The sequence below is a fragment of the Euleptes europaea genome, chromosome 2 (assembly GCF_029931775.1).
Source record: "Euleptes europaea isolate rEulEur1 chromosome 2, rEulEur1.hap1, whole genome shotgun sequence".
NCBI classification, from domain to species: Eukaryota; Metazoa; Chordata; class Lepidosauria; order Squamata; family Sphaerodactylidae; genus Euleptes; species Euleptes europaea.
The window spans coordinates 129164243-129180435 of NC_079313.1; the positions used below are offsets into that span (position 1 = coordinate 129164243).

General features: G+C 45.4%; 1 protein-coding gene across 1 annotated transcript in view; it reads left to right on the plus strand.

Annotated features, from left to right (window-relative positions):
- The window catches only part of CDH4 (cadherin 4), an 880207-nt gene that overhangs the window by 710480 nt on the left and 153534 nt on the right, over window positions 1–16193 (plus strand). The window contains exon 7 of the mRNA XM_056844901.1: window positions 3199–3371. Coding sequence (XP_056700879.1) covers window positions 3199–3371 — 173 coding nt within the window. The remainder of the gene's footprint in view (window positions 1–3198; window positions 3372–16193) is intronic.

Below are 16193 nucleotides of genomic sequence, written 5' to 3' on the forward strand. Positions count from 1 at the left end.
TGAAGGCATTAAGAGCAAAGGAAGGGGGGATTTGGGAAGGGGGGAGGGCAGGTGATAAATGCCCCATTACCTCTCTCTTTTAACATGCATTAAGGCTAAGTAATGAACATCAATCTTCCTTTACCCTAGCCTGGTGTAATGGCATTGTAATAATGGAACTGTAAAAAATAAAACCTTTGGTGACTGCTATTCAAAGGCATTAGAACTTCAGAGGGATTCACTTTTCTGCATTGTACAGTTTTGTGTTTTCCTTTCGTTCAGGAAATATATTTCTAGATAATAAATTCCCATATGTGTTCAGCACATTGCAGGTCAGAGAGCCAGCGTGGTGTAGTGGTTAAGAGCGGTGGACTCTAATCTGGAGAACCGGGTTTGATTCCCCACTCCTCCACATGAGCAGCGGACGCTAATCTGGTGAACCAGGTTGGTTTCCCGACTCCTCCACATGAAGCCAGCTGGGTGACCTTGGGCTAGTCACACTTCTTCTTCTTCTTCTTCTTCTTCTTCTCTCACCCTCCCTCCCTTCCCCCTCTTCTGTCCCCTCCTCTTTTCTCTCCCCAGTTATATCGATCATTTTTCATTCTTAACTGCTGTGGGCACTGCAAGCTCAGGCTGATGGCCTCATTTGGGCACATTCTTTGGCACTCCCCGGTGAGAGATGGCATCTCATTTTGAAATCTCATTGTGCATGAGACAAGGTTTATTGGGGGGCACCTTTAAAAATGTGGCAATATTTATTTTCTTTCAAGAGCACTTCTGGTTGGGATTGTTTGCCACATGTGAGTAGAGTATGACAATTGCTCACTTGGGTATTTTCCTGTGTCGGTGTACACAGGAAGTTCTCTCCCTGTAGGACTGTTATTCTTCTCCCTGGACTCCTGAGAGTAACCTGACTGTGCAGTGATAAATGACCTTCTTAAATTCCAAGAATTGACATGGCAAACATTTATTTTTTTCCCTTCCAAAGTTGGTTGATCTTGATCAGTGTTAGCTCCTTGACATTTTCCACTAACATGAGAACTGTCAAAGCTTTGATCGATGAACTGAAAAGGTTTCCAGCTTGACTGTAGCCTCTCTAAGCACCTGCTAAAAGCTGCCTTTGACAGGCTCCTGGGACGGATCTGCTCAGTTAAGGCTTACGCGAAGCCGGCGCAACTTGTGACCCACCATGTCCATGCATGTTGGCCCACTAGGACCTCAATAAGCCTTGAGCGTTCATGCTGCCTGCTGCACAAAAGGGGTTATCAAGCCTGTGACAGGCTCTGGCATGGGGGTACTGAGCTGCAATTGAGAAGGGGTCTCACAAGTTATGCAGACGTGACGTGGGCAGTCAGAGAACTGAAGAGCCCACATTGGGAAAACAGGGACATTCAGGAATGGGATAGCGTCGGTCTAGCCCAAATCTATTTAAAATGGGAGCTCTGTTCACATGTGGCGTTGAACACACAGATAACCTGTGTGAATGTTTGTAAGAAAGAGACAACATGACTTCATTCTACGTATGAAACTGGGAAGTGGGGGTTAAGTCACACATTCAACTTCTTCTTTTTTTGTCTAGAATGTACAGTTAGTTTGTGTTTGTATATTTTGTTGTTGATGTATTTAGTAGAGAGCCAGGGTGGTGTAGTTGTTAGGAGCGGTGGACTCTAATCTGGAGAACTGGGTTTGATTCCTCACTCTTCCACATGAGCGGCAGACTCTAATCTGGTGAACCAGGTTGGTTTCCCCATTCCTCCACATGAAGCCAGCTGGGTGACCTTGGGCTAGTCACAGTTCTCTTAGAGCTCTCCCAGTCTCACCTACCTCACAAGGTGACTGTTGTGGGGTGAGGAAGGGAAGGAGATTGTAAGCTGGTTTGAGTCTCCTTAAAAGGTAGAGAAAATTGGCATATAAAAACCAACTCTCCTCTTTTTCTAATTTTTGCTCTAGACTCTTGTATTGTATTTGGTTTTTTTTAAAATAAAGTTAAAATTTTAAAAATCACACATTCAGCTGTACATGCATTGTACATGTAAGAATTACAGGAGAATTACTTAACATACATCAAAATAAAAATCAAGTGTAGGCTTTTACATGGATTGTGTGTTTATATAATACACTGTATACCAGCATAGTATACTGGTTAAGACCGGTGGTTTGGAGTGGTGGACTCTAATCTGGAGAACTGGGTTTGATTCCCCACTCCACTACATGAGCGGTGGATGGTAATCTGGCGATCAAGGTTGGTTTCCCCACTCCTCTGTATGAAGCCAGCTGGGTGACCTTGGGCTAGTCACAGCTCTCTCAGCCCTGCCTACCTCACAGGGTGTCTGTTATGGGGAGGGGAAGGGAAGGTGATTGTAAGCCGGTTTGATTCTCCCTTAAGTGGTTGAGCAAGTTGGCATATAAAAACCAACTCTTGAACACCTGAATTAGACCAAGGGTCTAATTCAGTGTAAGGCAGCATCATGTGTTCATGTGTTCAACTGTGCAAGGTAAGTTAGGCTGAGAGAGTGTGACTGGCCCAAGGTCACCCAGCAAGCTTCCATGGAAGAGTGGGGATTCAAAACGGAGTCTCTCAGATCCTAGTCTGACACTCTAACCACTACACCACACAATCACTGCTCATCCCAATAATGGTCTTTGCCAACTTTTCATTCCAGCCTATGAATTATTCTAGAGTCTGACTTCAACCTAGTTTTGGGTGGGTAGCTGTGTTATCTGATGGAGCTTCGACTCACAAAAGCTGATATCCTGGGGAAAAAATGGTTGGTATTTAAGGTGCTGCTGGATTTTGTTCTGACTTCAACCCAGTGAAGGGGAGGGGCCGTGGCTCAGTAGTAGAGCCACTACTTGGCAGGCAGAAGGTCCAAAGTTCAATCTCCAGCATCTCCAGTTCAAGGGACTAGGCAAGTAGGTGATGTGAAAGACCTCTGCCTGAGACCCTGGAGAGCTGCTGCCAGTCTGAGTAGACAATACTGACTTTGATGGACCAGGGTTCTGATTCAGTATAAGGCAGCTTCATGTGAAAGGTTCTTCTGGTGTGACTGGAGTTATGAAACAGGCATAACCTCCGAGGAAAAAGGCTGCCATACTGGGAAAGATGGGCGCCCCAGTTCTGACGTCACAGAATTGACAGGAAATGTGCCTCGATTCTGATGTCACATTAAAAACATTCCAATGTCACATTAAAACGTGCCGTTTCCATCTTGTGCGAAGGGACCTACGTGATGACAGTAACAGCGAATGATGCGGACGACAGCACTACAGCCAATGGGATGGTGAGATACCGGATTGTGACTCAGACCCCACAGAGCCCCTCGCAGAACATGTTTACCATTAACAGCGAGACGGGAGACATCGTCACGGTGGCGGCTGGACTCGACAGAGAGGTGAGAGCTCAGAATAAATCCAAGCGAACACGACCACTGGTTTAACAGCACCAGGGCTTTTGCTGCCATTCATGTCCCGATGCGTTGCTCATGCAAGGGCTCTGACATGCGCGTTCATGTGGACCCTGCCCATCACTGGGTGATCGGAGTAGGCTGATGTGCAGCCACCAGGGTAAGTTTATTTATGCCAAGAGTATCTAGCAATTAAAACTTGTTTAATAACACGGTAAGCCTGGAACTGTTAGACGTTCCGTTTGTTTGTTTTTTCCAAATCTATAGCCTGCCCTCATTCCCAGCCAAGATGGGCTCAGGCAGGTAACAACCCTCTCAGGGGGAGGGGCCAAGGCTCAGTGGTAGAGCATCTGCTTGGCATGCAGAAGGTCCCAGGTTCAATCCCTGGCATCTCCAGTTGAAGGGACTAGGCAAGTAGGTGATGTGAAAGACCTCTACCTGAGACCCTGCCAGTCTGAGTAGACAATACTAACTTTGATGGACCAAAGGTCTGATTCAGTATAAGGCATCTTCATGTGATCATGTGTGTTCAATACATAAAACTATAAAACATCAGTTAAAACACTGTATTATAAAACCATAAACAAGGTGGCCTTAAAACAGCCCAGATGCCACCATGGACCGGATTTTGGCAGAATAACCCTCCACAGTTACCAAGAATGGGTGAGGGGGGGGAGGATGGGGAGGCCAGCAACAATGGATAGACTTGTGGTTGCCCTCAGTAGTAGGCCTGGTGGAATAGCTCTGTTTTGCAGGCCCTGCGGAACTCCTTAAGGTCCCGCAGGACCCTGATGTCTCTAGGAAGACTATTCCACCAGGCCACCAGCATATTACTATATGTAGAGCATAGCGCTCTTTGGGGGGCATGCCATGAGAGGTGGTCTTGTAGGTACGATGGTGCACATCCGACAACCTCAACCCGTTTTATTTGGAGATGGGTAATTTGCACAGGAAAAGCAATGCAAGGGTGGGAACTGACTAACCTGCATGCTGATTTTCGTCTGCGAGCTCTCTGTGGCCGCTATCTGCTTTCGATGTGGCACGTATGGGCTCGGAGCCTCAGCTGGAGGGAAAGCGACTGGTGGGGTGGTCTAGGGATAGTGCTATGAAAATGCTACCGGTAGCCGGAAGGTTTGACCCAGGATTTAAGGCGTCACCCGTTCTGGATGGGGTTTCACTCCTCTTGAAGGAACAGGTCTGTAGTCCGGGGTTTTTTATAACGTTCTGTAATATGATTTTATCATGTCTATTTTAAATTGTTAGTCGCCTTATAAGGGCCAGCATGCAAATTTTGAGAATAATACAGGCTGAGTATCCCTTATCCGGACTGCTTAGGACTAGAAGCGGTCCTATTTTGGATCTTCCTGTACTTTGGAATATTTTCATATGCATAATGAGAAACCTTGGGGATGGGACCCAAATCTAAACATGAAATTCATTTATGTTTTATGTATACTTTATGCACATAGCTTGAATGTAATTTTAAACAATATTTTTAATAATTTTGTGCACAATGAACCATCAGAAAGCAAATTGGCATGCTACTGGGGGCCGTGAGTCAATCTTGAATGCCAGCTCAAAAAGTACGGTTTTCGGGTCAGTCCAGATATTGGATGTCTGGATAAGGGATATTCAACCTGTGATGATGATGATGATGATGATGATGATAATGATACAGATAGGAGAAGGGTTAGGTCCCACAACCTGTCTGTTGCTACTCCCCTGTGGAATCTCTCTTTTTACAATCTATTCCGGGTGCCACGCTTTAAGAAGGATGTTGACAAACTCTAACTGAGAAAAGAAGTGAAGATGGGGGTGGGGGCTAGAAAACAAGTCCTATGAGGAGAAGTTGAAGGAGCTGCATATGTTTAGCCTGGAGAAGACTGAGGGGGGGGGGAGACAGGATGGTTCTCTTCAAATACTTGAACTACTTTCACATGGAAGAGGGCAAAGATTTGTTCTTTGCCGCTCTAGAGGACAAAACTGGATCTAATGTCCTTAAGTTCCAGGAACGGAGATGTCAGTTGAACGTTTAGGCAAAATTTCCTAAAGGTAAGAACGGTTCAACAAAGGAACCTTACTCAGTGGAGTGGTGGGTTTTCCTCACGAGCGATTATCCGAGGCTAGGCAACCGTGTGCCAGGGCTGCTTTCGCTTTGGACTTCCTGCATTAAGCTACAGTTCTGTGATTCTTTTAAGTGCCGCTGGAAGTGCCCAGACATGAATTGGCTGCCTAAAAGTGAGGGGCCAGAGAGATGAGAGAGGGGTTTGCACTTCCCCAGTTACCCACTTAACTGCAGCCTGTCAGACATTTTGAGACCTGAGGTTCTGTAGTGCCAAAATCTGATGTGTCAGGAGGTACCAGTTTGGGGCGTCAAAGCTTGCTCTCTTTCATTTAGCCGCTCTAAGATGCGTCAAAAAGCTCTCGCTTCCAAGGAGGGGACGCCGCTGAAGAGGGCCTTCCCTCCCTCCTTTTTTTCCCTGTCAGCATTTCTGCCTGTTTCATTCCAACACCTCAGGCGGCTTTTTGCTCGGAGGCTGCAGGGAGACTTTTTAAAAGTTTCCGAGTTTCTTTGACACGTCCTCAGAGCAGAAGGAAAGCGGCCATGGGTGAATCAGAGAAGTCGAGGGAAACGTTGACAGCCGGTCAGCAGCCGGCAGCAGGAGACTTGACGGGCAAGGTTCGGAAGAGCGAACGGGAGGGGTGCTGGTAGGAGCTGCCCCCAAAGTGGGTTTTCCCAAGCTGGCTGAGGACTTCCATGGACCCTGAGGCAGGAGAATCAGCTCCTCTTGGACAAGTCAGAGGGGAGGGTAGTTGAAGAGTCCAAGGATGGGAAACTGCCTCCGCTGGCTTTATCCGTGGTTCAGGCAAATTTGCATCCCTGGTTTAGGGGGTTTCCACTTGGAAAGGCAACCAATGGAAGGCTGGCGCTGTTGACTTTGTCACTGAACAAGACTCAGCAAAAAAATAGTTGTTGTAGTGGTTAAGAGTGGTGGTTTGGAGCAGTGGGCTCTGATCTGGAGAACCGGGTTTGATCCCCTACTCCTCCACATGAGCGCTGTACCCTTATCTGGAGAACCGGGTTGGTTTCCCCGATCCTACACACGAAGCCAGCTGGGTGACGTTGGGCTAGTCACACTCTCTCAGCCCCACCTACCTCACAGGGTGTCTGTTGTGGGGAGAGGAAAGGAAGGTGATGGTAAGCCGCCTTGATCCTCCCTTGAGTGATAGTGAAAGTTGGCATGTAAAAACCAACTCTTCTTCTTCCTCACATGTCCGCAAATTGCCCATTCCGTAACTCTATTACGTATTAGGGAATGCCTCTAAATTATAAACTCTATCACTATACTTCCTGCTGAAATGTTTTATTAAAGCGAGCTAAGGACGAATTATTTTCAAATCATCATATAGCAAAAGGTTGTGAACTGGGGAATCCAACAGTGTGTTAAATGCTGTCTAACGGAACACACTTGTCAGGTGGGAGCCTAAAATAAAAGGGAGGTGAACCTCACGTGGAGGACAAATAAACAGACAGATGGGACGGTGAACCAAGTCTTCCCTGGCAGCCAAAGAGTGCGGATGACCCAGGTCGGATGGCATGGGAAGGGCGGGCCACCAATGTCACGGGAACCAATTCAAAAGTCAGTCTACTATTTGAAGAAGGTTTGACCCCACTGAGAAGGGAAGAGATACTTTTTGAATGAACAGCCCTCGTGAGCTCCTTCACACTGGCAGAGAGTAGAATTCAGAAAAATGTTTAAGGGCTTTTGAAAAAGAATGGTGGTGTAGTGGTTCATAGCGGTGGATTGGAGTGGTGGACTCTAATCTGGAGAACCGGATTTGACCCACACACACACACTCCTCCACATGAGCGGCGGAGGCTAATTTGGTGAATTGGATTTGTTTCCCTGCTCCTACACATGAAGCCAGCTGGGTGACCTTGGGCTAGTCACACTCTCTCAGCCCCACCTACCTCACAGGGTATCTGTTGTGGGGAAGGGAAGGTGATTGTACATCACGCTGGCTCTCAGCTGTGTTCCTCTCTTACTGTGAAAACCCTACAGGGTAGTCATAAGTTGGCTGCGACTTGGCAACACTTTCCACCACCACCAATTCTGCTCATGATTCACTTTAAACATGGCATCTGACTTCACCCTGGGGTGAACTCTACCCACCAAAATGGCTGGCTCTCTCCAAATGCGCCTAACTTGGAGGCTTTAAGAGAGGGGTGGACATGTTCGTGTAGGAGAGGACTATCCATGGCTACCAGTCAAAATTGATACTAATCGTGATGCATACCTATTCCGTCCAGGATCAGAGGAACATGCCTATGATATTAGGTGCCGTGGAACACAGGCAGGATAATGCTGCTGCATTTCTCTTGTTGTTTGTGGGCTTCCTAAAGGGACCTGGCTAGCCACTGTGTGAACAGACTACTGGACTTGATGGAACTTGGTCTGATTCAGCATGGCCTTTCTTATGTTCTTATGTTCTTAATGTTGAAGATAGCAAAAAGAAAAAAGAAAACACAAAAAACACACAAAAACACACAACAACAAAAAGCAGTGTGTTAAACTACTGAGTACCCGGCTTGCTGGGGGTAAAGGGAAGATGACTGGGGAAGGCACTGGCAAACCACCCCGTAAACAAAGTCTGCCTAGGAAACGTCGGGATGTGACGTCACACCATGGGTCAGGAATGACCTGGTGCTTGCACAGGGGACCTTTATCTTTACCTTTTTTAAAAACTACTGATGTCTTTAAAGCTATCTTACCTGGTCCCCATTAATCTGGATGTAAATATGGTTGCAAAGTGGCGTGTCCATTCATTCATTATGGCTGTGCTTAATTGAATGGATCCCTAAGGAAGATAATGATAATTGGACTGCACTTCATAAAAAACTATTAAATGGAGCCCGTTTTGCGACAGGCTGATTTAAGCGCCACGCTCACGAAAGAGTGAAAAATGCCGAAGTGAGACGGAACAAAAAGCCATCAATCCCATTGAGCTAATGGGGAGAAATGATGGGGGAGAGTCTTCCCTCTAAGAATTCCACTATCCAAATATTCAAAGACCCATTGAAATAGAAAGGCTCGCCTTTAAAAAAAAAAAGGTTAAAATCACACACTCGTGCTGAAATATGCAAAGGGCAAGGGGAAATTGAGAGATATGTCAAGGAATGTGTGAAGATTAAGGGAGAGACATTAAGGAGTGACTGAAGCATGTAATGTGTGAATTAACAGAAAAAGAAACAGAGAGATTCAAGTCCAGTGGCGCCTTAAAGACCAACACTATTTCCAGGGTCTCACCTTTCAAGAGTCAAAATTTGACTCTCAAAAGCTCGGTGGTGGAAAGTGCCATCAAGTCACAGCCAACTGGTGACCCTGCTTAGCTTCCGAGATCTGACACAATTGGGTTAGCCTGGGCCATCCAGGTCAGGGCCACAAAAACTTACACACTGGACATCGTGTTGGTCTGAAAGGTGCTACTGGACTTGAATCTTGCTTTTCTACTGCAGGTAGGGTTGCCAGGTCCCTCTTTGCCACCAGCAGGAGGTTTTGGGGGCAGAACCTGAGGAGGGCGAGGTTTGGGAGGGGAGGGACTTCAATGCCATAGAGTCTAATTGCCATAGTGGCCATTTTCTCCAGATGTACTGATCTCTGTCTCCTGGAGATCAGTTGTAATAGCAGGAGATCTCCAGCTAGTACCTGGAGGTTGGCAACCCTAACTGCAGGCTGACATGGCTACCCACCTTGAAGACTGGAGAGAGAAGGACAAGTGAGAAAAAGAAAGAAGGGAAGTACTATTAGGAAGCAGGGAAGGCATGTTTGAAAGGTTGTCTCTGCAGGCATATAAAACTACCTTAGACTACTCAGATCTGACACAGCACAAAATCATGATTTAATCAGGTGAAATCCAGATGGCCTTGGCTTACCTAGTTGTTGTTTTTTTAAGGACAGACACTGCCAAAGAAGAAGAGTTGGTTTTTATACCCCGCTTTCCTCTATCTTTTCAATGAGTACCCAGCTTGCTGGGGGTAAAGGGAAGATGACTGGGGAAGGCACTGGCAAACCACCCCGTAAACAAAGTCTGCCTTGGAAACGTCAGGATGTGACGTCACCCCATGGGTCAGGAATGACCCGGTGCTTGCACAGGGGACCTTTACCTCTACCTTTTTTTCCTCTATCTTTTACAGAGTCTCAAAGCAGCTTACAATCACCTTCCCTTCCCCTCCTCACAACAGACACCTTGTGAGGTAGGGGGGCTGAGAGAGTTCAGAGGGAACTGTGACTAGCCCAAGGTAACCCAGCAGGCTCCATATGTAGGCTTGGGGAAATGAACCCACTTCACCAGATTAGTGTCCGCCACTCATATGGAGGAGTGGGGAATCAAACCCTGTTCTCCAGATTAGAGTCTGCCACTTCTAACCATTACACCATGCTGGCTCTCTAATCATCTTGAGGTCTCTTTAACCTTTGTGTTGTGAACCTATGAAGCTAACTTATCCAGAGTCTGTCCATTGGTCCATCAAGGTCAGTGCTGTTTACTCAGACTGGCAGCTGTTTTCCAGGGTCTCAGGTAGAGGCCTTTCACAAATCCTACTACCTGGTGCACCATCCAAAGGAACAAGGCTGAGCAGCTGCCAACACGGCACCGAGATGCGTCGAGGGGTTGGTTTCTTTCATTCACCTGAAGCTACCTCTCACCATATTCCATGGAGTATAGATGATGTTCAGGACTGCTGTGCCAATTAAATTGTTAATAACACACCAAATGCTCCCCTCCCCTTTCACATTTGAAAGTCTTGGCGGCTTCAAGGACATACCACAACACTGCCCAAAGTTGACATCGACCGGTGAGATCTTGGAGGCATCATTCCAGTTTTGGAGGGGGGTATCTCCCTCTCTCCCTCCCTCTCTCTCTCTCTCTCTCTCTCTCTCTCTCTCTCTCTCCATCGATCTCTCTCGTGGCAAGATATCTTTCTCAGCAGCCTTGTAAAGCTTCATCCGGTCTATGGCAAAGGCAATCTAGCCCTCCGGAGAGCTTGCACTAAATATTTTATAAAAAAGGACTTTGAGAGCATGAAAAAAAAAGTGTGCATGGAAGAGAGAGGCAGGCAGAGAGAGAAGAACTGCCTCATTCTGCATACTGCTGGCAAGCCAATAAATGTTGAGACTTCTCAGATGTCACCGGGGCTTATTTGAGATAATAAGTATCTCAGCTTTATGTTGCGTGTAGGGAAATGGTACTAACTTCACCCAGTCCCTTTTGTTGTTTAAAAAAAAAAAGAGAGCAGTCTTTTCTGACACATTCATCTCATCTTAAAAATCTAAAATCTTTCCTATGGGATCAAGAATTTTATGAACAGATTGATGGAGTAGCTATGGGAAGTCCACTCAGTCCAGTAATAGCAAACTTTTACATGGAATATTTTGAAAAGACAGCATTAGAATCAGCACCTTACAAACCTACAGTCTGGTTCAGGTTCGTAGATGATACATTTACCATTTGGAGCCATGGTGAAGAAAAAAAAAAAAATTAATGGACTTTCTAAACCATCTTAATAATATCCATCCAAACATTCAGTTTACCATGGAAAAGGAAATTGAGGGTAAACTCCCATTTCTTGATACCCTTGTCATCCGTAAATCAAACCTTCAGTTAGGTCACAAGGTCTACCGGAAACCAACTCACACAGATCGCTACTTACACAAAAACTCCAACCACCACCCCCGACAGAAAAGAGGAATAATCAAAACATTAATGGACCGTGCAAGACGGATCTGTGAACCACAGTTTCTCAAGGAAGAAACTAACCATCTAAATCACGCACTGCTAGCAAACGGCTACTCCAAGAATGAAATCAGAAGGGCCATTGAACCAAACAAAAATCAGAAAACTCAAGAAAAACAGTCTCCCATAGGAAAGGTATTCTTGCCATTTATTAAAGGAGTCACTGATAGGATGGAGAAACTTTTGAAAAAACATAACCTACAAACAGTGTTTAAACCCACCAAGAAAATACAACAAATGCTACGATCAGCAAAAGACAAAAGAGACCCCCTCACCTCTGCAGGAGTATATCGTATACCTTGCAGCTGTGGAGAAGTTTACATCGGGACCACAAAACGCAGCATACAAACAAGGATAAAAGAACATGAAAGATACTGCAGACTTGGCCAACCTGAGAAATCAGCAGTGGCTGAACATGGACTGACACAAACAGGACACAGGGTCTTATTCCAAGACACTGAAAGACTGGACAATTCTACCAACTATTTTGTCAGATTGCACAGAGAAGCCATTGAAATTCACAAACATCAGCACAACTTTAACAGAAAAGAGGAGAGTTTAAGAATGAATAAGGCTTGGCTTCCTGCCCTGAAACACCTCCAGACAAAGACAACATTCAACAATAGCCATACAGATTAGTTTTGGATTACACACATTAACAGATCACTTCAGGATACAATGGTTCCATATTAACATACCATACCCTCATTAGCACATTATCTTGATACTTACAGGACAATACTTTTGCAGGACAATACTCAGCTCAAACCCAACCCCTTTCTGACTATATATTACTCTTTCTACACCCTTGACACTGATAGACACTGTCCTTCAGTGTTACTACTCTGAAGATGCCTGCCACAGTTGCTGGCGAAACGTCAGGAAAGAAAATTCCAAGACCACGGTTACACAGCCCGAATAACCTACAAGAACCAACTAACAGTCGGGAGCTCATTGGGAATGTTTCTGTCATAATTCTCTCCAAAATTACTGGAGCCCGACTGCACAGATTGCTTTAAAAATACATGACTCCCCCTCCCCTCACACACACACACACACACACACACACACACACACACACACACAGTCACTACTTGGTGCTCTGAAACGGTCCTGTTCCTAGAACTCACTGTTTCTCTACCAAGTGAAAGATAAAAGGGAGAGCCTGCCGGAAGCTTGAGCAAGGGTTTTTTATTTATTTATGACCAGGAGAAGAATCATCACCACACTGAATTTCCTTTTCCTGCATTCATTGGTGAATGGAACCTATGGAATCACATCAAAGTTCTTAAACATTTTAATGTTGTATTTAATTGTAAGGGCTTGGGAGAGGAGGGGAATCATAGAATCATAGAGTTGGAAGGGGCCATACAGGCCATCTAGTCCAACCCCCTGCTCAATGCAGGATCAGCCTCGAGCATCCCTGACAGGTGCTTGTCCAGCCGTTGCTTGAAGACGGCCAGTGAGGGGGAGCTCACCACCTCCCTAGGTGATTTCACCGTCGGACAACTCTTACTGTAAAAAACTTTTTCCTGATATCCAGCCGGTACCTTTCCGCCTGCAATTTAAACCCATTATTGCGAGTCCTATCCTCTGCTGCCAACAGGAACAGCTCCCTGCCCTCCTCTAAGTGACAGCCCTTCAGATACTTCAAGCGAGCAATCATGTCCCCTCTCAACCTCCTCTTCTCCAGCCTGAACATTCCCAAGTCCCTCAGCCTTTCCTCACAGGGCTTGGTCTCCAGGCCCCTGATCTCCCTCGTCACTCTCCTCTGCACCTGCTCAATTCTGAGGCCTCCAGAATTAGTTAGAATTTCCAAAGATCCTCAGGATGGTTGGTTTTCCTAATTTTTTTGAGCTTTGCCATGATGGGCCAGTCCTTAACACCAATGACACCACCCAATCTTCATTTCCTCCCCATATGGGATTTTGGTGCAAAATCCCAAACCTATATTTTCGTTGAATGTTCTACACTAATGTATTTATTTATTTTATAACCTACCATTCTCCTGAATAGGAACCCAGATTGGCTTATGTCATTTTCCTCTCCTCCATTTTATCTTCACAACAACACTGGGAGGTAGATTAGGCTGAGAGAGTGTGACCAGCCCAAGGGTACCCAGCATGTTTCTATGGAAGAGTGAGGATTTGAACTTGGGTCTCCCAGATTTTAATCTGTCACTCTAAACCAGGGGTGTCAAACATAAGGCTCGGGGGCTGGATCAGGCCCCTTAAGCGTTCTTATCCAGCCCATGAGCCAGCCATGGTAGCCACCCCCCACACACAGACTCTTGATCTGTGCTGGCAAGCCCGCTGTGGGCTCGCCAGCCGAGGCAGCCACCCCCCACCCCTTGCCCAATCTGGGCTGGCGAGGCATGGCCTAGCCCGACCAAGTGACATTTATGTGATATCCAGTCCTCATAACGAGTTCAACACCCCTGCTCTAAACATGACACCATGTTGGCTTTGGTAGGTATTTCACTATCAGGCTCTAGCTTTTCTGCAGAGATTTCAGTATGAGAAATCCAAACTATGTTTCAAATGCTAAAGATAGTTTGCCACCTACGGTAAGTCTACCTCTTGTCTGGCTCTGCCCATTCTCAGAAGATTTCATTGCATTGGTATAGTCTGATCTCTGTCAACTTCTGCTAACAATTCTATCATGATCCCCCCCTTGTGTACTGATGGTGTGTGAGAGAGAGAGACTGCTTGTTTGCCAGAATGTTTGCTTGGAGCTTTAATTTTTCTCCTTAGTCCCCTTTACTTATTTTACCTCAGATGAAATGAGACACCAGAGGCTTTCTCAAGTTAACAACCAAATAGAGATATATTAAACACTGTACAAGGGATGGATTTGGAGGGGAAACGGTGATTAGGGAAAGCATAGAAGCAGAGCTATTTTATAAGTTTCACTTCAGAGAAGGCGTAGATCTTAGATGGCTTAGTTGGTAGAGAATTACAATTCTTAACTTAAGTTCACAAATTCAGTTCAGTTCCCAGAACGTTTTAGAGATGTTTCTATTCAGGCTCTGCTGCCTAGCTATCAGGGCAATTGGAGAATATACAGTCTCTCTTCCCCAGAGAAACACAGACGTATGGAGATTTCTCCTCAAATCTCTCTTCCAGTTCTCACTGTAGATCTACCCCATTTCTGTGGCAGTAATCCATTAACAAAACCCTGTATCTGGAATATCTCCTTCCCATTCCACAGGATTTCTTTCACAACAGCTTAGGCAAAACTGAACCCTCAAATTCCCAAACACAGCTACTGAACACACAGGTTACCAAAATCAGAATCAATTCCTTTCCTCAGAACAGAGAGAGTGAGTTCCTTAGCTCTGCCCACTCCCTTTCTCTGAGCTTCTTTAAAAGATTAACTCTTTGTTCATCACAGATTCCCATCAGAAAAGCTGCTTTTTTTCTGGCTCAAGGCAGCCTTATACCTTTTTTTGTCATATGAAGAGATACACAAAATATCTGGCATGCTGACTTGGTCACTCTTTTAGCATTTTCTCTGTCTTTTTAAAAATCCTCTTTATGCAGCTTCGGAGTCCAAGCTCTCCAAGTGGTGATCACATTAAGAGACACAACAACCCTCCTAAAAAACAACCCACAACCATAAACACAAGCAACAATCCGGCTCAACCAAGAGCACCAACATCCTAAAAAGCAATAGTAAGATTACACAATGTGATAGAGCAGAGAAAGGTCAAAAGTAAGCCACCGGCAAATTCACCAAACCAAACAAAAATAAATACTATGTAGTAAATGGCATCTATAAACATTTGGCCCATCAAAATGTTTGTCCCATCTCAGCGCAGACATGTTCAACATCTGTTCCTGAATTTGTTCTGATACTGAAAGACTTTGATATTTGTTGAGTTATATGAGCACAGGTTGTCTGTTGTCAAACGTGAACATCTGGCCATATATTCTTGGGATTTTGCTATTTTCATTCTTGGTCTAGAAAAAAAAAATACTATCAGGAAGGAGTGGGAGGGACAGGCCTGCAGCTCAGTCAAAGCAACTCTGTTTTGCATGCAGAAGGTCCCACTCTGTTTTGCATGCAGAAGGTCCCAGGTTCAATCCCCAGCATCTCCAACTAAAAGGATCAGGTAGTTGGTGATGTGGTAGACCTTTCTTGACATGAGCCCCTGGAGAGCCACTGCCATTCTGAGTAGACAATATAGACATTGATGGAACGTTCTGAGCCCAGCTTGCTTGGGTAGAGCAGGTTATAAGATGTTTTTCAATCTAAAGCAGCTTCAGGTGTGCCCATGAGTGGCAATACTCTATCACTGTGCCTGGGTAGGGAAGTTCCTTTGCAACTTGCCCTATAAAGTAAAGACCATGTTACTTCAATAGTTCAGTGTTACATCAGCAGTTTCACAAGAGATGCTCGAGCACTTGCCGTTTGGGCTCCCGTGCTGACCACACGTCATGACCAGGGAGCCCATTTGTCCTTAGGCTGCTCCAGACACCCTCATTCCTGTACTGCAGGTTATGTTTGCAATATATCCCTAGGAGATAAAAATAAGGCCAAGGCCAATGGTGCAAAATATGTTAATTTTTAAAATATTGTCGAAGGCTTTCAATGTCAGAGTTCATTGGTTCTTGTAGGTTATCCAGGCTGTGTGACCGTGGTCTTGGTATGTTAATTTTTGTTATTATCCAGAATAGAATATCCTTACGCATTTCGCCCAAGAGGCAAGTTGCTACAGAATTTATGCTCATTTGAAAGACTACTGTAAGAGGAAGAATTGTTTTTTATATCCCGCTTTTCTCTACCTTTAAGGAGTCTCAAAGCGGCTTACAGTCACCTTCTTTTCCCCCTCCCCAGTACAACAGGCACCTTGTGAGAATAGGTGGGGCTGAGAGAGTTCTGAGAAAACTCACTAGCCCAAGGTCACCCAGCAGCCTTCATGTGGAGGAGTAGGGAATCAAACCCGGTTCTCCAGATTAGAGTCCCCTGCTCTTAACTACTATACTGCTCTTAACTACAGATTCCCTGAAGAAG